At 38.7% G+C, this 16,990-nt stretch overlaps 3 protein-coding genes across 3 annotated transcripts in view; 2 read left to right on the top strand and 1 right to left on the bottom strand.

Annotated features, from left to right (window-relative positions):
- The window catches only part of ifngr1 (interferon gamma receptor 1), a 467,767-nt gene that overhangs the window by 427,761 nt on the left and 23,016 nt on the right, over positions 1 to 16,990 (top strand). The gene's annotated exons all lie outside the window — the stretch shown is intronic.
- On the top strand, positions 2,734 to 8,438 carry LOC122973977. Its single transcript, XM_044341793.1, has 5 exons — positions 2,734 to 2,905; positions 5,046 to 5,390; positions 5,832 to 5,895; positions 7,700 to 7,744; positions 8,282 to 8,438. Exons 1-5 carry the CDS (start codon positions 2,740 to 2,742, stop codon positions 8,349 to 8,351), a joined length of 690 nt encoding a protein of 229 aa, XP_044197728.1. The 5' UTR covers positions 2,734 to 2,739; the 3' UTR covers positions 8,352 to 8,438.
- Positions 9,259 to 14,208, bottom strand: LOC122973983 (small integral membrane protein 28-like). Its single transcript, XM_044341806.1, has 2 exons — positions 13,995 to 14,208; positions 9,259 to 10,124 (listed from the first exon to the last, which is right to left on the bottom strand). Exons 1-2 carry the CDS (start codon positions 14,091 to 14,093, stop codon positions 9,708 to 9,710), a joined length of 516 nt encoding a protein of 171 aa, XP_044197741.1. The 5' UTR covers positions 14,094 to 14,208; the 3' UTR covers positions 9,259 to 9,707.

Here is a 16,990-nt window from a genome sequence, read left to right as displayed (position 1 = left end):
TTACTTGTGCTGTGGAGAGCTAGACGTAATGTCCAGATATGAAATACAGAATTCATCAACTTTTTGCCACCGACTGTGGGATATAGCGTGAAGTTATGAAGAAGATATGCTAAGTATGTTGATAAACAAGACTAAGAGTCTACAACCATGCCAGCAACTCTGTGAGGCTGTAATTAGGCACAGAGGTGCTTTGAACTAAATGCTAATGACATGAAAATATTCTTCTGCTGGCAGTGAGCACATGTTTAACTGTGAAGAACTCTATGTGTCAAATTTCATGGCGATCCATCCAATAGTCGTGCCACTCAAAACTTCACAGTGGTGCCAGAGGAAAAGTCAGAAGACTCAAGTCAAATTTATTTATATAGCACATTTCATACGGCAAGCGTAAACTCAATGTGCTTAAAAACAAGTAAAGATCATACATAACAATATATTACATTAACATTACATATATAAAACAAATAAGATAAAACATAAAATAAGAAGATGTTACATACATGAAAACATATAAGACAGTATAAAATATATATATACATATATCATTATCATTGTTAAAAGAAATAACAATAATAATACTGTTTCTAAAAAGAAGGTTTCACTCATTAACCTAACTAAAAGCTTGTGAAAAAAGATGTTTTGAGTCTGCTTTTAAAGGAAGACACTGTTGTAACAGACCTGAGTTCATGTGGTAGAGAGTCGGACCATAATGGCTGAGGGCACCATGAGCTGATTTAGTATTTATTCTAGGTATGGTGAGACCTTAATTTGATGGTCTCAAGTGTCTATCTGGCGTGTACTCGGAGAGCATGTCAACAACAAGGGAGCTAGGCCGTTCATAGCTTTAAAAACCACAAGAAGTATTTTAAAATCAATTCTTTGCTTTACTGGGAGCCAGTGATGAGAAATTAAAATAGGAGCGATGTGTTCACACCTTCTGGTTTTGGTTAATACTCTGGCTGCAGCGTTCTGGATAAGCTGGAGTTTATTAACCAGTCCAGCAAGGAGTCCATTACAATAGTCTAGTCGACTGGAAATGAATGCGTGAACCAACTTTTCAGAATCAGACTGTGACAGGAAAGATCTAACTTTGGATGTATTTCTAAGATGATAAAAAGCAGTCTTAGAGATACTGGAAATGTGCTTCTGAAAGTTAAGATCAGCATCCAAGATCACACCCAAGTTTTTGACATGATGAGTCATCAGGATACGTTATCTAGGAGCTATGAATGTCTGCACAAACTTTTATACCAATCCATTCTGAGATATTTCACTGGATAAATGGAAAACTCTGACCTGATTGTGGCACCGCAGGAGAAGTCAAGCAAGTGTTTATTTAGATTCTTTTCTCTGAAAACAGCTGACTGCTGCGGTCGAAAATGACGCTATGAGAGCGCTGAGAGTGAAGCAAAACAGTAAAGTTGCAGCCGGACAGATAAACAACGAGCTGAAACTCATTATAAAGCTCCACAAAGCCGAGAGGAGCTGCTGAGTCACTGATAATTCTTTGTAGGTTCATCACTATGAGCCACAACCAACACATTACACACTGACAGTGACTATACTGGTATTATGAAAAAATATTGATTACAGCTGCTTTAAGATCAGAGTAACATAAGAGCTTTAGAGGACCTGATCAGACACTTTACAGCAGCCGTCTGGATCAGTTTTAAACTATTCAGGGATGTTTTGCTAAGACAGGAGATGTGGTTATACAAGTCTTGACAGGATGAAATAAGTGTGAGGAATCATTTCCACCTCAGCTTGAGGCACAAAGGATCAAAAAGTTTAACGATATTCAGACGAATCAAATATTTAAAATGCTGGCCAAGAGTCAGAGTCTAAATTTATGAATGTAGGTTTACACACTGATAAGCACCTCTGTGTTTATTTTATATAAATATATTTTGTAGGAAATATGGTTACAGAAAAATAAACCATCTCATCAAACTGAAATAGTACTTATTTACCTCCCAGTACTGTGCATTGACATACATTAACTCCCAGCTGTATTGAGTTTCTTGTCTTTCTTGTCTCCAACATCACTTTTTTGTCACTTTCTCTGCAATAAAATCTGTCTTTTACATTATTCCAGTGTTTGATTTATCAGCCTGGAGCTCTTGATGACTTCAGTTTTAGTATTAAAAGCTTAGTAATCGTATTTTCAGATTTTGCAGACTCTTCATGGAAACCTTTTTCCCTGAAACTGAAATGACACGTCCTCTGCTCACCTTTCATGTTGCTGTTTTTCTGCTCTTGGTATTGTTCTTTCCTTTGTTAGGTTTAACATAATAGCTGTGCTCAGGAAACTAATGGCATCATATTTTACACGCTCTCTGTATTCACTGCTGTCACACTGCCGGTGCTGACACTCGATCCTCTGAAATTTTAAATGTCTTATGATGATGTGAGAAGATAAAACTGTTTCACCATATCTGGTTTTTAGTCTCATGGCCAGCTCTTTTCAGCAGGACGAAGGCGTGACCTATAAATGAGAAAAGATGTTTTCAGGTAGACGTATCATTTTCCCCCCTTGACCTCCTTAGAGCTCAGAAACCCAACACTAAGTGTGAGATTGTGTACTTCAAGGGACCCATTTCTAGGTACCAAGGGAGCGGCCTTTATTTTAAGGGAACAAAAGATGCAGGTTCTCTCTGATTCGCTACCAGTGGCTCTGCAGACACTATATATATCATGTCACGTATGTTCTCACAGCCAGAAACAATAGTTGGAGTCAAGATGAAGGTACTCGTGGTGTTTCTCTTGGTAGTGCTGGACTCCAGTCTGACCGAAGGGAGGATTGTGTCAAAATGTGAGCTGAGAGATGAAGTGATGAAGGCCATGTCCACCCTGTCTGATAAGGCAAAGCAGAAAGGACTGACTGCGGAGAACTTGGTGGCCAAGAGTAAGTACTGGTTGTTACTTTTACGTTAGAAATACCAAAACTTGATGACATAGAACGATTCTGATGAATTCAAGTAGGAGCTACAGCCAAAATGTGATTTTATGCCAACATGCATGTGTGGATGCAGGAGATTAGTTGCATGAATCATTTACCCAGAATCCCAAATCAGAAAAAACCCCAAAGTGTTCCAATAGAAGGAAATAACAGACGGGAGGAGCTGAATGCTATTTTTCTGTGAGGAAACCTTTAAGAAAATTACAAAATATATCTAAGAACTGATGAGGCTGGTGTTTTACCAACTGTCAGAAAAATTCATCTCTTAATACTTTCTAGCGTTGCTGCCTTATTAGTGATTTCTGCTGAAGATGAAAATCTTTAAAAATCACACATATACAGTTTTATTTTTTTTTAAAAAAAAAGCTCAGTAATTTCCTAAAACGTCTGGGCACTATAGTGTTAAGTAAGTGTCACTCAAACAAAAGGAAATAGTGCATTTGTTGGGGACTATTTTCAGTGGCGGATGAATCCACATTCGGTGCTCTAGTGAATATTTCTGGCAGCAGGACGGCATTTTTGGAGAACAACGGACATCAAAGGCACAGAGGAATAAGATCTATCAGGCTTTGGATACATACATAATACTTGTTAGTAGAGCACTTCATTGTTTGTTCATTGTTGGTTTCGGTCTTTTCATTGGAAAACATAGATTTCCAGCTTTAAATCTTGGACACACCAGGATCTAAAACCAAAACTATTTTTGTGGCGGATCAATTAATTCCATGGAATGGAATCGGCGTGATCAGTGGATTCAATGACGGGAGGGAAGTAAATCACTAGAGACCTCCGCTGGCTGAGCCGGCTGACTGCTGGTTGCTTCTCCATTCACTTCAATGGGGACAAAATTATTTAATTGTGCAGCTCTTCTAGATTTTCCACATGTTATTGGACTGAATGGATCAAATTCTGATAGTAAAATGAATCATTTTGTGGGGTTTGTGAGGCTCAAAAACATGTATTCACCATTTTACATCAACTCCTTTACCAATGATTGTGTGCAGGAAAAATGCATCATGTGACGGACTTGGAAGTTGTAATTACATTGTTTGGCTACTATGTCAAATTGGATTCACAGCACTTCCTGGGGGCTTGGTCTTGACAGCGCTGGCCTTTGAGGGGACAGAGAGCTCATGAGTCCAAAATGGAGGACGCTCAATTTTCATTTGATTGAATAGGCGCCATCTTTGAATCTGGTATCCAGTAAGCCGTAGTAAGTAGTAAACAGGACAGTATAGACAAATTAGAGAGAACAGTGATCTGGGAACTATTGTGACTGAGTTAGTTAGCGGTTAGCTCGCCCTAACTAGCCTTGCTCATAAGGGTAAGCTAGTTAGGATGACCTGCCAGCCTTTGGATCCACCTATTTCACATGGGCAAACAAATACATGACCACCGTCTGTCCTGTAAAGTTGATTCCTATGGCTCTAATGTGGGTAGTACCTATATATGAATGACATTAGACTTTCTTCTGTCTTCTCTGTAATAAAATATCCCTCTTCATCCAGCTGTAAAAATCCTGGACTCTGGAGAAATGTCTTGGACTATAAACTACTTTTCCTCTTTTTTGTGTGGTGCCTTCAAGGACTGTCAAAGGAAATATAGCTGTAATCTTTCAGGCCAAATATTGTGCTGTCAGACAACAGTATGGAGGAGAAGGAAGCGACCACCAGAGCTACATTACAGCCGCAGCCTGATACTCAAACTTCACAGTGCTGAGTTTCTTTTGAATAAACTCTGTGACAACAACAACAAGAGAATTTTGAGACTCAGGTTAAAGTTTGTCATGAAGGTGGCAATAGACTGAACCTCACATAGTATCCAAAATGCAAGAGGTTCATCATCTGGGGATTTTTATATTTCTTGTGTATAAATTGAAATTTTGTCCTAATGGTGGTGCTAAGACACCCAAATAATTAGGAATCATCCTCTGGTGACCATGAATATCCACAATAAATTCAGTCTGACCAGTTGCTGTGGAGAGAAACCAACATCTCCAGCCTCTCTTCTAGGATAATAAATGTATGGATGTGTTATGTGAAGATGATTTGTCAGATTGTTTCTCTCGTCTCTCTGCTGCCTTCAGTTGTCTGTCATGTGGAGGTAGGTTCTGGATTCAACACCAGCACAATACATCAGCTGAGGCCCAGGATGGAAAACCATCCAAGGAGAGGGAAGAGAGAGGCTCACTATGCCGGCATGTTCGGCCTGGCTCACCATGGGAGCCATTTTAGCACAATGCAGCCACACACCCGGCAGCGACGGCACGCCGCGGAGCCTCCATCACAAAACCCCCCTACACCGCCCGCCAGGCCTGCACCCCTGGACGAGGAGGTCTGGACACTGTACGGCCTTTTCCAGCTCAGCAATCACCTGGTCTGCAGTGACGGCGTCACTCCATCACCCAACACCTGTAACATCGACTGCAACAGTGAGCTTTGATTTCAGTTGTACTCATTTAAAATTCAGATCAACTGCTGCTTTTAAAGGAGCTGTGTGTAAAACTTTAATATCTTTAATGGCATTCATGTCCAGACTGAACGCAAAGTAAATTTTCGCCTGAAATTATTGGTGCAAATTTGACAGCTGTAGTGTTTCTGCTTCAATGCACTGATTCTACAGAAGTTAGCTGTAGCTAGCAACATATAATCACGTGTGTCTGCTGTGTGTTTATATTTCAGCCCAGAAACTCAACAGAAACTACAGTTCACTCTCCTGATCTTTTTCTCTCCTTATATTCATGTAGTACTCACTTTTAACTTGTGTGGATGCATCTTTGTCCAAATTTACACCCCCCCTATGATGAGGTTTCCTAAGGCCATAAACTGAGGTCAAGTTAACCCAGGAAACTGTTTTCTTGTTTTCTATGCAGATTTGGCTGATGACAACATAAGTGATGACATTACCTGCCTGTTGAGGATCCTCACTGATCTTGTGTAAGTTCTTTTGAATGCAAAAGATGCACGGTGCAAGTATTCAGATCCTTCGTTGAAGTAAGGGTACCAATACAGTAAAAATACTCCAATACAAGTAGCTGCATGAAAAAATCCTACTACAGTAAAAATACATAAGTATTATGAGCTTGATGTAGTTAAAGTATTGCAGTAAAAGTACATAAGTATTATGAACTCGATGTAGTTAAAGTATTGCAGTAAAAGTACATAAGTATTATGAGCTTGATGTAGTTAAAGTATTGCAGTAAAAGTACATAAGTATTATGAACTCGATGTAGTTAAAGTATTGCAGTAAAAGTACATAAGTATTATGAACTCGATGTAGTTAAAGTATTGCAGTAAAAGTACATAAGTATTATGAACTCGATGTAGTTAAAGTATTGCAGTAAAAGTACATAAGTATTATGAGCTTGATGTAGTTAAAGTATTGCAGTAAAAGTACATAAGTATTATGAACTCGATGTAGTTAAAGTATTGCAGTAAAAGTACATAAGTATTATGAACTCGATGTAGTTAAAGTATTGCAGTAAAAGTACATAAGTATTATGAACTCGATGTAGTTAAAGTATTGCAGTAAAAGTACATAAGTATTATGAGCTTGATGTAGTTAAAGTATTGCAGTAAAAGTACATAAGTATTATGAACTCGATGTAGTTAAAGTATTGCAGTAAAAGTACATAAGTATTATGAACTCGATGTAGTTAAAGTATTGCAGTAAAAGTACATAAGTATTATGAACTCGATGTAGTTAAAGTATTGCAGTAAAAGTACATAAGTATTATGAACTCGATGTAGTTAAAGTATTGCAGTAAAAGTACATAAGTATTATGAGCTTGATGTAGATAAAGTATTGCAGTAAAAGTAGTGGTTTGGTCCCTCTGACTGATATATTATTATATATGACATCATTAGATTATTAATAGTGAAGCATCAGTGTTAGAGCAGCATGTTACTGTTGTAGCTGCTGGAGGTGGAGCTAGTTTACACTACTTTATATACAGTTAGCTAGTTTAGTCCAGTGGTTCCCAACCTAGGGGTCGGGCCCCTCCAAAGGGTCAGCAGATAAATCTGAGGGGTCGTGAGATGATTAATGGGAGAGGAAAGAAGAAAAAACAAAGTTCTGATACACAAATCTGTTTTCAGTTTTCCGACTTTTTCTCTAATCTTTGATTTTTGCTGAAATATTGGATCATTTGAACATTTATTGAAATGAAAGCATGTGAGAAGTTTAGAGGGAAAAATCACTATTTGGTGGAGCTGTTAACAACTCATAGACATGTGAAATGTGACCCCGACTACACACTGCTTTTTGTAAGACGTCAAAAGACAAAAAGGTTGGAAACCACTAGTTTCATCTTTAACAATGTGTTGTATTTTAAAAGCTTGTTATATTATCCATTGTGTCAAATCTTCATCTGAAAAGTAACTAAAGCTGTTAAATAAATGTAGTGGAGTAGAAAGTACAATATTTCCCTCTGACATGTAGTGAAGTGGAAATACTCAAGTACCTCAAAACTGTACTTAAGTACAGTACTCGAGTAACTGCACCTGATTACTTTCCACCACTGGAAGGGTCTGATGTAATATTACTGACCAGAGACAACATTCTCTTAGTCTACACAGTTTGAGAACTTGACTCAAGCGTTTGCACCAAGATCTTTGAACAGATACAGAACAGACAATTGTACCATGCAATGATTCCATACAGCTTGGAAAACTATTAACAGTGTGTCTGCAAACACACAGATTCTGTTATTATTTTTAACTGAGGGGTTTGTTTCCACAGTGAGAATGGTTTCTCGGCGGCCCACTGGGAAGAGTTCAGAAGAATGTGAGTTTTGTCTTCACCTGTTTTTGAAAATGTAGTCTTCAAGTTGCATGTCGGCCACTGCCCTTAAAATCCAATACATTATGAATTAATTGTAAAGTAATTATAAAATCAATATAATCAGTTAAAGGTGCAGTTTGTAGAACTTAGTGGCATCTAACAGAACGGACTTGGCAGAAATGGAATATAACATTCATAAGTATGTTTTCATTGGTGTATAATCCCATGACAACAAGAACTATTGTGTTTACGTTACCTTAGAATGAGCCCTTTACATCTACATAGGGCCTTCCATGTTTCTACAGTAGCCCAGAACGGACAAACCAAACACTGGCTCTAGAGAGGGCCTTTCATGTGTTTTATGAGTTTTGCGGCCTCCGTCAGTTCTCCTACACACTTGGAAGGGACGGAGGGTTGAGGTCAAGGGGCTGCAATCTGCAACCTCACCTCTAGATGCCACTAAATCCTGCACACTGGTCCTTTAACTTAACAGTTAAATGAAAGCTTCTGATAATGTTAATCTCTTCTGTTTGTTTCCAGGATCAGGATCATCTTCCAGGAGGAGTGTCGGGATAAGCAGTTCTCCATGTACTTCGCTGAGTGCGCATAATCTCAATCTGCCATAAATATCAGTGGAAGGATTAAACTTCCAAGTGAGTGATTAATGGCAATAATAAAATTAAGTAAGTGAGTTGCACTTGTTGTTAATCATGTCTATAATAAACACAATCACAATGTGGCCTAATGAAGGAACTTTTTCCAAAATGCACAAGTCAGTAAAGTTGATTGAAAGACTTTAAAGGGTCTTGTTATTATTAATGTGTTTTGTTATTGTGTCCGCAGCACATTTACAGTAAAGAATTTTAATTGTATGGTTGAGTCAGCAACACCTAACTATACACCCAGTGTCCCATATTTACAGGTTTAAAAAGAGCCTGCGGCAAAATTCCCAATAACAAGTATGTCTTCTTTAACCTGTTGAGCCTGAACTCAAAGAAAAGCGCAGTCATTCCTCAGTGACATGATGGATGTTCCATTAAAGACAGACACGCAGCCATGACCTTTAAATCGCTCCATCAAAACATTCATGCTAATGGTTAATTAACAAGCACACGTGAGGTCATCAAATTGCATTAAAGTTGATTTAAAAAGCAAAATAAGTCAGATTTCTACAAAAGAATATCATAAAATATACAGTATAGTGATTTATTCTTCTGTTTTACAGCCTATATACAGTACTGCAGAGGTGGAAGAAGTATTCAGACACTTTACTTAGGTAAAAGTACCAATACAGTAATGTAAAAATATTCCTTTACTTGTAAAAGTCCTGCATGAAAAATCCTACTTATGTAAAAGTACATAAGTATTAGCAGCTTGATGTATTCGTAATTTGAAAGCTTGTTATATCATCCATTGTGTCAAATTGTTATCTGAAAAGTAACTAAAGCTGTCAAATAAATGTAGTGGAGTACAAAGTATTATATATTTATAACATACATTTATTGGTTTTTGGACACTAGAGGGCAGAAGAACAAGCTGACAGCACACAGACAGTTGCTTCTTAAACATCCAGTAGACACACAGAGACAACATAAGCATCACATTGAAGTTGTGTTAGTGTTCACCAGTATTGCCTCTTCTTTCAGTCCTGGTTTCGGCTCTTTGGCTGTTAAATGTTTCACTTTTCTTCACCGGCTAGTCTCTAACTCTGTCTGTCTGCTGTTTGGTGCTGGGCGGGTTGTGAAGAGTGGGTTTATCAGAGGAAATGAGGTTATGAGAACAGAGACTGAACCATACAGTAAAAGTACCATGAAACCAAAACTATGATCTAAAAGAGGTTGAAAGTCTCTGTAGAGCTGCATATATGGATGATAATTAAGTAAGTATAATTTACAGACAACGAAGTTAAAAAAAACACCAAATATTGGAGTTATAAAGTCTTTTTACACTGCAGCATCAACACTAATCACACATAGCGACCGCTGGACTTGAGCTCCGGACACAACTTGGCCTCCAGATCTTCTATCTTTATCGACTCTGCGTCCTTGGAGCTGGAGAGGCTGGCGGCTCGGGTGATCTTGCTGAGCGTGTCCTCGTAGGGCGGAGGCAGGTAGACCATGACGAAGACCCCGTCCGATCCGTCTGAGCTGGTACTGGTGTGGCGCTCGACGTTCCTGGTCAGGGAGGAGAGGAACTCAGCGCTGCTCTCTGCGTCCTCCAGGTCCAGAGCGATGATGTTGGCCAGGTTCAGCTTGCTGCGGGAGCATCGGCGGTAGACCAGGCCCACCAGGAGAGCCAGCAGGAGGACGGAGACGATAGGGAGGACCACGTAGACCACCAGCTCTGGCTTTCTGTCCTCTCCCAGGTCATTCCAGTTGTAGCTCTGGAGATCAAAAACAAGGGTTGATTAAAAAGAAAAACCTTTATTTGACTCCTTATTAAAGAGCCAAATGTCACCATAATATACTGTATTATTGCTGTAAACTCTATATTAAGATAATTGTTGACTAGTTATGATTTTTTGCTGTTAGCTGCTGATGTTTCAAGTACACTGTGGGTGTATTACTTGGTCATTAGTGGTAAAGTTCGCCTCCTAGTGTTATAATTTAGAAGTAAAAAGCTGATTAGTCAGCAGTTAGTGAAGGAAGGATGTTACCTACTGTTCGTTTGGCTCATGCAGCTTTTTTAACCGTTGATTTGGACCTTTGAAATATTTCCTTTGGATTACACTTGTTTAGATACTCCTTTGGATTATAATTTTGGTCTACAGAGGGATTTTACACATTCTTGCTGTGTAAAAGGATCATTCATGTCTGCTTGGAGAGACAAGTCAAACTATTCTTCTGACTCTGTATGGATTTGTGAGCCGTTAATGTGAGATGGATGCACGGTGGAATGTTAAGAAACTGAAACACATTAAGACAACAACGAACTAAAAAGGCGACCAAGTGGCTCAAACTGAAATGATAAAAAACTGTCACTACACCCTACTAACCATTTATACATTAACACATTTATGCCTTATAGTTTTATACACCAGCCTCTGATAAAAGCATCTGATAAAAGTCTAAGCTTTGGCCATCATTTCTATTTGTGATAACATTTTACTCACCAACTATAAAACTGAAAATATTAGAATGGAGTCTGGTTGACTGGGAGGGACATTAGAAGACAGATGATCACACAGGTTGAATGAAAATCCACAGTTTTATTACACTCACTTAGAAATGAAAACAAAGGCAAAGATTCAGCCCAGTCTACGCTAACATACTGCAAACACGCTCTGAAACATAATCCTGTCTTTGCTTTAATACTTTGACTTAATACTTTGGCTTTAATACCTCTTGACTTTGTTGTTGAAGTTCTTTGAGAAACATAAGATGTAGTACAAAGTCAAGAGGTTGTGATATGAAGAACAAGAAACTAGCGAAGCTGTAAACAGAGCCGTGTTCCCGCACATGCTCAGTAGTGCCTGCCTTACACAGAACTACTCTCCAGAGACTGAAAACGTGATCACTGTTTTTAGTCTTTGGAGCCGTGTCTAAACTGCTAACATGACCAAACTCTTCATGATGAAGGAACATGTCTCCCAGTGCAGCGGTGTGGCTCACTGACGTGTTTGTAATAGTTTTTGGAGAACAACGGAGGTCTACGGCACACAGGAATAAGATCAGGCTTTGGATACACACACAATACTTGTTAGTAGATCAGTTCATTGTTGATTTGGCTCTGCACATGAGATTTGTTGAAAAATATAGAAAATCACCAGCCTCATCCTTTAATAAGACATTTCTGTCCTCAGACATATTGATATGTATATATAGACATATATATGTATATTTTCCCTTGCAATTTTTATATGATTTCTTCTTATATTTTCTTTGCATTGTAGACTTTGGCTGATATCCACTTGACTGGATTGACATTTGAAGCCTGATATTAGCTTAAGATAAACGTTGGAATATATTTTTGCACAAAACAAGGACTGTGGATTTTGTCCCCCGTCATTTAGATTGAAAGCACATTTGAAGGATCTTTTAATATCCGGTATGAACAGGAGGAATGATTACAGCGAGGAAAACCTCTTTCACTGTTCATATGGACACCTGACCAATATTCTTATCTAACATCCCTCAAGGGCCCTATTGTATAATGTAACCAACTTTCTATAATATTGGTAAATTTATAATGTATGTTTACAATTGTAAGAGCTCAATATCCCTTTATTTATATGCATACTGGGAGAGGTTGCTGGTGACTTTTCCAGGGAAAAAGCAGATAGCCTTTATATGGATGGAGCTGTTTGTCTGTATGAATTTTGCCTGATGAAGGTCTGAGGGTCAAAACGTTGTGTTATCAAAGTGAGTTCAGGTGTTCTGGATTCTTTGGTTTTCTTATCATTCAAGACAGTTTTGTTTCTCTGGACTCCACTAGTCTTTGATTTGCAGAAACCAGATTCAGAGTGATCCTCTGTGAGAGTGAACCGAGTCACTGATCAGGCATTACAAACATCACAAAGTCTGTGTTTGATCCCGACAAGAAGCTGTGAGAAAACAACATTTGGCGGCGCTGCTTACGTCCGCTCGCAGTGTCCCAAATTCCCCCTGCCTCAGTTTTTCTAGCAATTAGTTAATGCTGCCTGGATGACCCAGCACCCTGCAGACTCCTCTACAGTACTGGACAGTTTTAATTCTCAATCCGTCTGAGTGTCCCCCGGCTGCTCTCGCATCAAACTAAAATCTGAGAGAGAGAGAGTGTGTGTGTGTGTGTGAGGCTTAAAAGACTCTGAAGCGACAAAGAGGAACACAGAGAGGGCTGTTTTTTCTCCATTTATTTCATTCATGCCAGATGAATTCAGACACTTTTATGTCTTTTCAAATTCTAGTATGTTTTGTCAGCTCTAAAATCTGCTGCACCTCACTCTTTCATCACTTTAAATAACAAAGTATTTATAAATCTAACACAGACACAGAGTAGACTTTCTGCAGACTGAATTTCACGTGTTGGATCACTAAAAGTCTATTTTTTTTTGGCCCAAGATGTTTGCTAAATCCAGTAAATGGAGAGCTGTTGTAGATTTTAATTTGAGAGTGATATACATACATTTTTTATTCTATTTTCCACAGCAAAAAGTTCCACCAGATTGTGTTCAAACTATTTTAAATCACTTATATATCAAACAAATGTCAGTACAGTTTGTCAGCTTTAGATATCTACTGTGACCCTCAATTGCATTTTTAGTGACCTCAAGTGGTCCAGAGTCAAAGGTTGAGAAACTCTAGTTCTAGTTCTAGAGTCTCTAGTGCAATAATTAGTGCAGGTGGCTGATTTAACTAATAATACAACAGTCTTTACGTCTTCAACCCTGCAGCACAGGTAGATTCATCATTATTAATGCATGTTGCATGGATAAATAAATATTATTTATGTTGATATTTTATTATTAAACATTATTTTAAGTCACAGGATGTTATTATAAGATCCAAAGGCTTTTGAACATAAAGTATCAGATATTTTAGGCTGAATTTTAAGAGAGGTAGAGGAGTTCAGGGTCATTTTGGTTCATTTTTCCTTACTTTGTTTTGCACCTTTTAAACGATTCTTACTCCACATACATTATATCCTTATTTTAAGCACAAACTAAGCTCTAAATTTAAGTTAGCATTTGTCCATTTAAAGCTTGAAACCCAAAGTATGAAGCTAAAAATATGCCAATCTTTAGTGATAATTACGTAAAATATTATTATATAATACATATTAACAGTTCAAGGTTGTAAAAAGAATTGTTTCACCATTTACACATGCAGAAAAATGTAGGAAATAAAGCTACAATCTATTTACAGGTAGGTGATTTAATCCCAACTCAGTTTTGTGCCTTTTTTTAAAAAAAAGGAAGTATATGTATGACACTTTAAATACTAATGATTCACAGTTTTTTCTGCCCAACATCAACACTTTCAACTGATTTTCTCAGCTTGTCTCCACATGATATATTAATAAAATTATGTTACTATAAATAAGACATCCTCTGCATATTCGCTGATGAATAGAAAGAACATCTAAAAATATTTTACATTTGATTCAGTGGTGCAGCTTCAGTGGTTTGACTCAGTAGCTTCAGTTAAACCCTGAAACGAGCAGAAACACAACGTGAAATGGAATTAACTGTCATTTTTAAACATGTGGGGAGATTTTAAGGTAAAGGTTTATGTCTGTCAGAGTGAGCACAGTGCAGAACTACAACTTGACACACCTGCTTCTCCTGTGTTGAAGGTGATCCTGTCACCCAGTCGTACGACCCTCTGCCAGCTGGTCCAAACCTCATCCAGCTGCTCTCCAGTAGCACCCGCATGCTCAGGTGACGGTGGTAGGTTGGACGGACGGGTAGAGAAATATGTGTAAAGATGGTAGATGGTGATCAGCTAAAGCATCCAGTTGTTAGTCCAGGAGTTTCAGGAGTAAACAGAGCAGGGAGGCTGGTGGTTGGGGCGGGGGGGGGGGGGGGGGGGGGGGGGTGGTGTTGGGAGCCCAGGGTGAGAGGGGTGGGGTTGCTCCCAGAGGTGGGCAGCGAGGGTGGTGGGAGGGGCCAGCAGCTAAGCAGCTGCTCACATGCACACACATGCAGCAGAGCAACATGATTCAGGCCAATGATGGGATTTAGAGCTATGCAGCTGGCCTATATCATAGGAGAGAGTGTGTGTGCATGTATATAGTATGTGTGTGTGTTTGTGTGTGTAAGTGTGTGCGTCCAGTTTGTGTGCCAGTAAAGCTTGGTGACAGAAAAAAGCGTGACTCCTCTCCAGATCAAATCTCAAGCACGTGGAACACACTTGAGGAAAAAAAAAACACACTGATAGTAAAATTACACAGCTGTTGCATTCCTGTGTGTGTGTGTATGTGTACTTGTATTCAGGTGACATATACAGTACCTGTTTATATATCACATATCTGTATTTTAGCAAGTCCCCATAATGTAAATCATTAAATTTTAGGGTGAAGAATTTAAAGGATAAGGCTGGAGATTCTCTATATTTTTCTTATTGTCAACAAATCTTCAATAAAACCAACAACGAGCTGATCTACTAACGAGTTTTGTGTGTGTATCAAAGCCTGATATATCTTGTTCCTCTGTGCCGTAGACCTCCTCTGTTGTCCAAAAACTATTAAAAACACATCAATGAGCCACACCGCTGCACTGGGTAACATGTTCCTTCATCATGAAGAGTTTGGTCATGTTAGTTTGTTTAGAAACGGCTCCAAAGACTAAAAACAGTGATCACGTTTTCAGTCTCCAGAGAGTAGTTCTGTGTAACGCGGTTCTGTCTACAGCTTAACTAGCTTGTTGTGCTACATATCACAATCTCTTGACTTTGTTCTTTACAACGTAGTACAAAATAAGAGATTGTGATATGTAGCACAACAAGCTAGCTTACTTGTTAGTAGATCAGTTCATTGTCGGTTTGGCTTTGCGCATGAAATTTGAACAGGAGGAGAATGACTCTGCTCCCCCAGAACTCTGCAACTCCTGGGATTGGCCAGGATGCACCTTCTGGGCGGGCAGACCGAAAGTTTAAAACCGTGTCTTATCTGAGACTCTATGCTGTTTTTAAGCCACTGCTTTTGGGCTGGTTGCTGAATGCTGGTTTCTTCTTGATTTTGTCTTTGTCTTCTTGCTTTCTGCCATTTCAGTGTAAAGCTTGCATTTTGCTAGTTTGAAGTTGTGATTCAGAACAATAGGAGGTGAAACCTCAAAAGTCTAGAGTCATAAGTTAAGGATCAAGCCTAGGAGAGCATAATCCAGGAGCTCTCTTCCAATGGGAACTTTTCATGTCCAGACTGGCCGACTCACTCATCATTACAAGATCCAGACTCCAGCTCCTCATCCCAGCACATTGGACTCCATTCTCCACAAGAAGCCACCTCAGGGAGCAAGCAATTATACAAAACCTTCATCAACTTGCTTAAATCCTGGTGTTTTCATGATTTGTAATTTCAACTGGTAATTCAGAACTAAGCTGTTGTACCATTGATTTGACTTTGTCATTGTATCTGTTTATCAGGTCTCTCGTACCAGCTGCACAATAGATAACTCTACATCATGCATTTCAATCATTCACTAGCCATAGCCTTGTGCACCAGTTTCCCTTTTTCTCTTGTGTCTTGTTTGTAAAATGTTGTAGTGTTTAGTACTTGTAGTTGTAGTATTAGTAATAAATGTGTACGTAAATAAAGTGGACTTGTTTGTGTTTTCTTGTGCTTGCATCTCAGCCACTTAACCTTAAAAGACCTAAACCCTTGCAAAATCATAATTAAGATTAATAACAATCATAATTCTAATCGACCTCTCTTGTGTGGCCAGTTTGAGAAGCACTTCTTTAAAGTACTTCAATGTCAAGCTGCGGTAGCTGCTTGGTTGTAATTGTCCATCAAGCGTCTCCCGTGTCGTCACCATTACAATATATATGAAACTGCCAGGTTTGCACGGCAGCGCCAGATGGGCCTGATGATGTGAAACATCTGCTGGACTGAGTGTGTATGTGTGTGTGTGTGTGTACCAGGTATTCCTCATGTTGTGGGGACATAAATCTGTTTACACAGTCAAATGTGGGGACTCGCCTTCCTTTTAGGGACAAAAAGCAAGTCCCCATAATATAAATCATTAATTTTAGGGTGAAGACTTGATTTAAAGTAAAGGTAAGTTTGGGTGTAAGGTAAGTCTCCAGAAAATGAAAGTGACAGAAACCTGACTGTGTGTGTGTGTGTGTGTGTTAAACCTAAAACCTAAAGCAGCAGATCTGTGAGATACACACACAAGCACACCAGTCAGCTGGAGACACTGGTGTTATCAGCGGCTGACGTGCAGCCTCCTTACATTAATCCTCATTGAAATATTACATGAGAGAGAAAATACTTGAAAATGTGTTTTGATTAAATAATCTATAGGATAGATTAAGCACGGGATTTATCCGCACGTTCCATTGTCTATTAAATGCCTCGGTGTTAGGAAGGTCAGGTCATCGCTGTCAGTATCAGGGTGCAAATCATTTTTGATCTGTGGAAAAAGATTCATAAGAATCAGGAGGACGCTTGTTTTTAAAATCTTAATTTTATATTCTTATAAAAAAAACCAAACTGTTCTTACAGTTTTATATTATTATATTCTTTCATATTACTAGTAATTAAAAATTTTATCCACTTTTCAAAGTACAAAGAACACAATATAACACCACACACAACTGGACAAAATAA

Source organism: Thunnus albacares, chromosome 3 (genome assembly GCF_914725855.1).
Source record: "Thunnus albacares chromosome 3, fThuAlb1.1, whole genome shotgun sequence".
Classification (NCBI taxonomy): domain Eukaryota; kingdom Metazoa; phylum Chordata; class Actinopteri; order Scombriformes; family Scombridae; genus Thunnus; species Thunnus albacares.
The sequence above is the reverse complement of the archived record's forward strand: the minus strand, read 5'-3'. Positions and strand labels throughout refer to the sequence as shown.

Excerpts from the sequence above, each read along its gene's own strand:
- LOC122973977 (XM_044341793.1), top strand. The coding sequence starts at position 2,740 with ATGAAGGTACTCGTGGTGTTTCTCTTGGTAGTGCTGGACTCCAGTCTG. Across the intron at positions 5,391-5,831 it reads CTGTAACATCGACTGCAACA|ATTTGGCTGATGACAACATA; the intron begins GTGAGCTTTGAT and ends TTTTCTATGCAG. Across the intron at positions 7,745-8,281 it reads TGGGAAGAGTTCAGAAGAAT|GATCAGGATCATCTTCCAGG; the intron begins GTGAGTTTTGTC and ends GTTTGTTTCCAG.
- LOC122973983 (XM_044341806.1), bottom strand. The coding sequence starts at position 14,093 with ATGCGGGTGCTACTGGAGAGCAGCTGGATGAGGTTTGGACCAGCTGGC. Across the intron at positions 10,125-13,994 it reads CTTCAACACAGGAGAAGCAG|AGCTACAACTGGAATGACCT; the intron begins GTGTGTCAAGTT and ends TTTGATCTCCAG.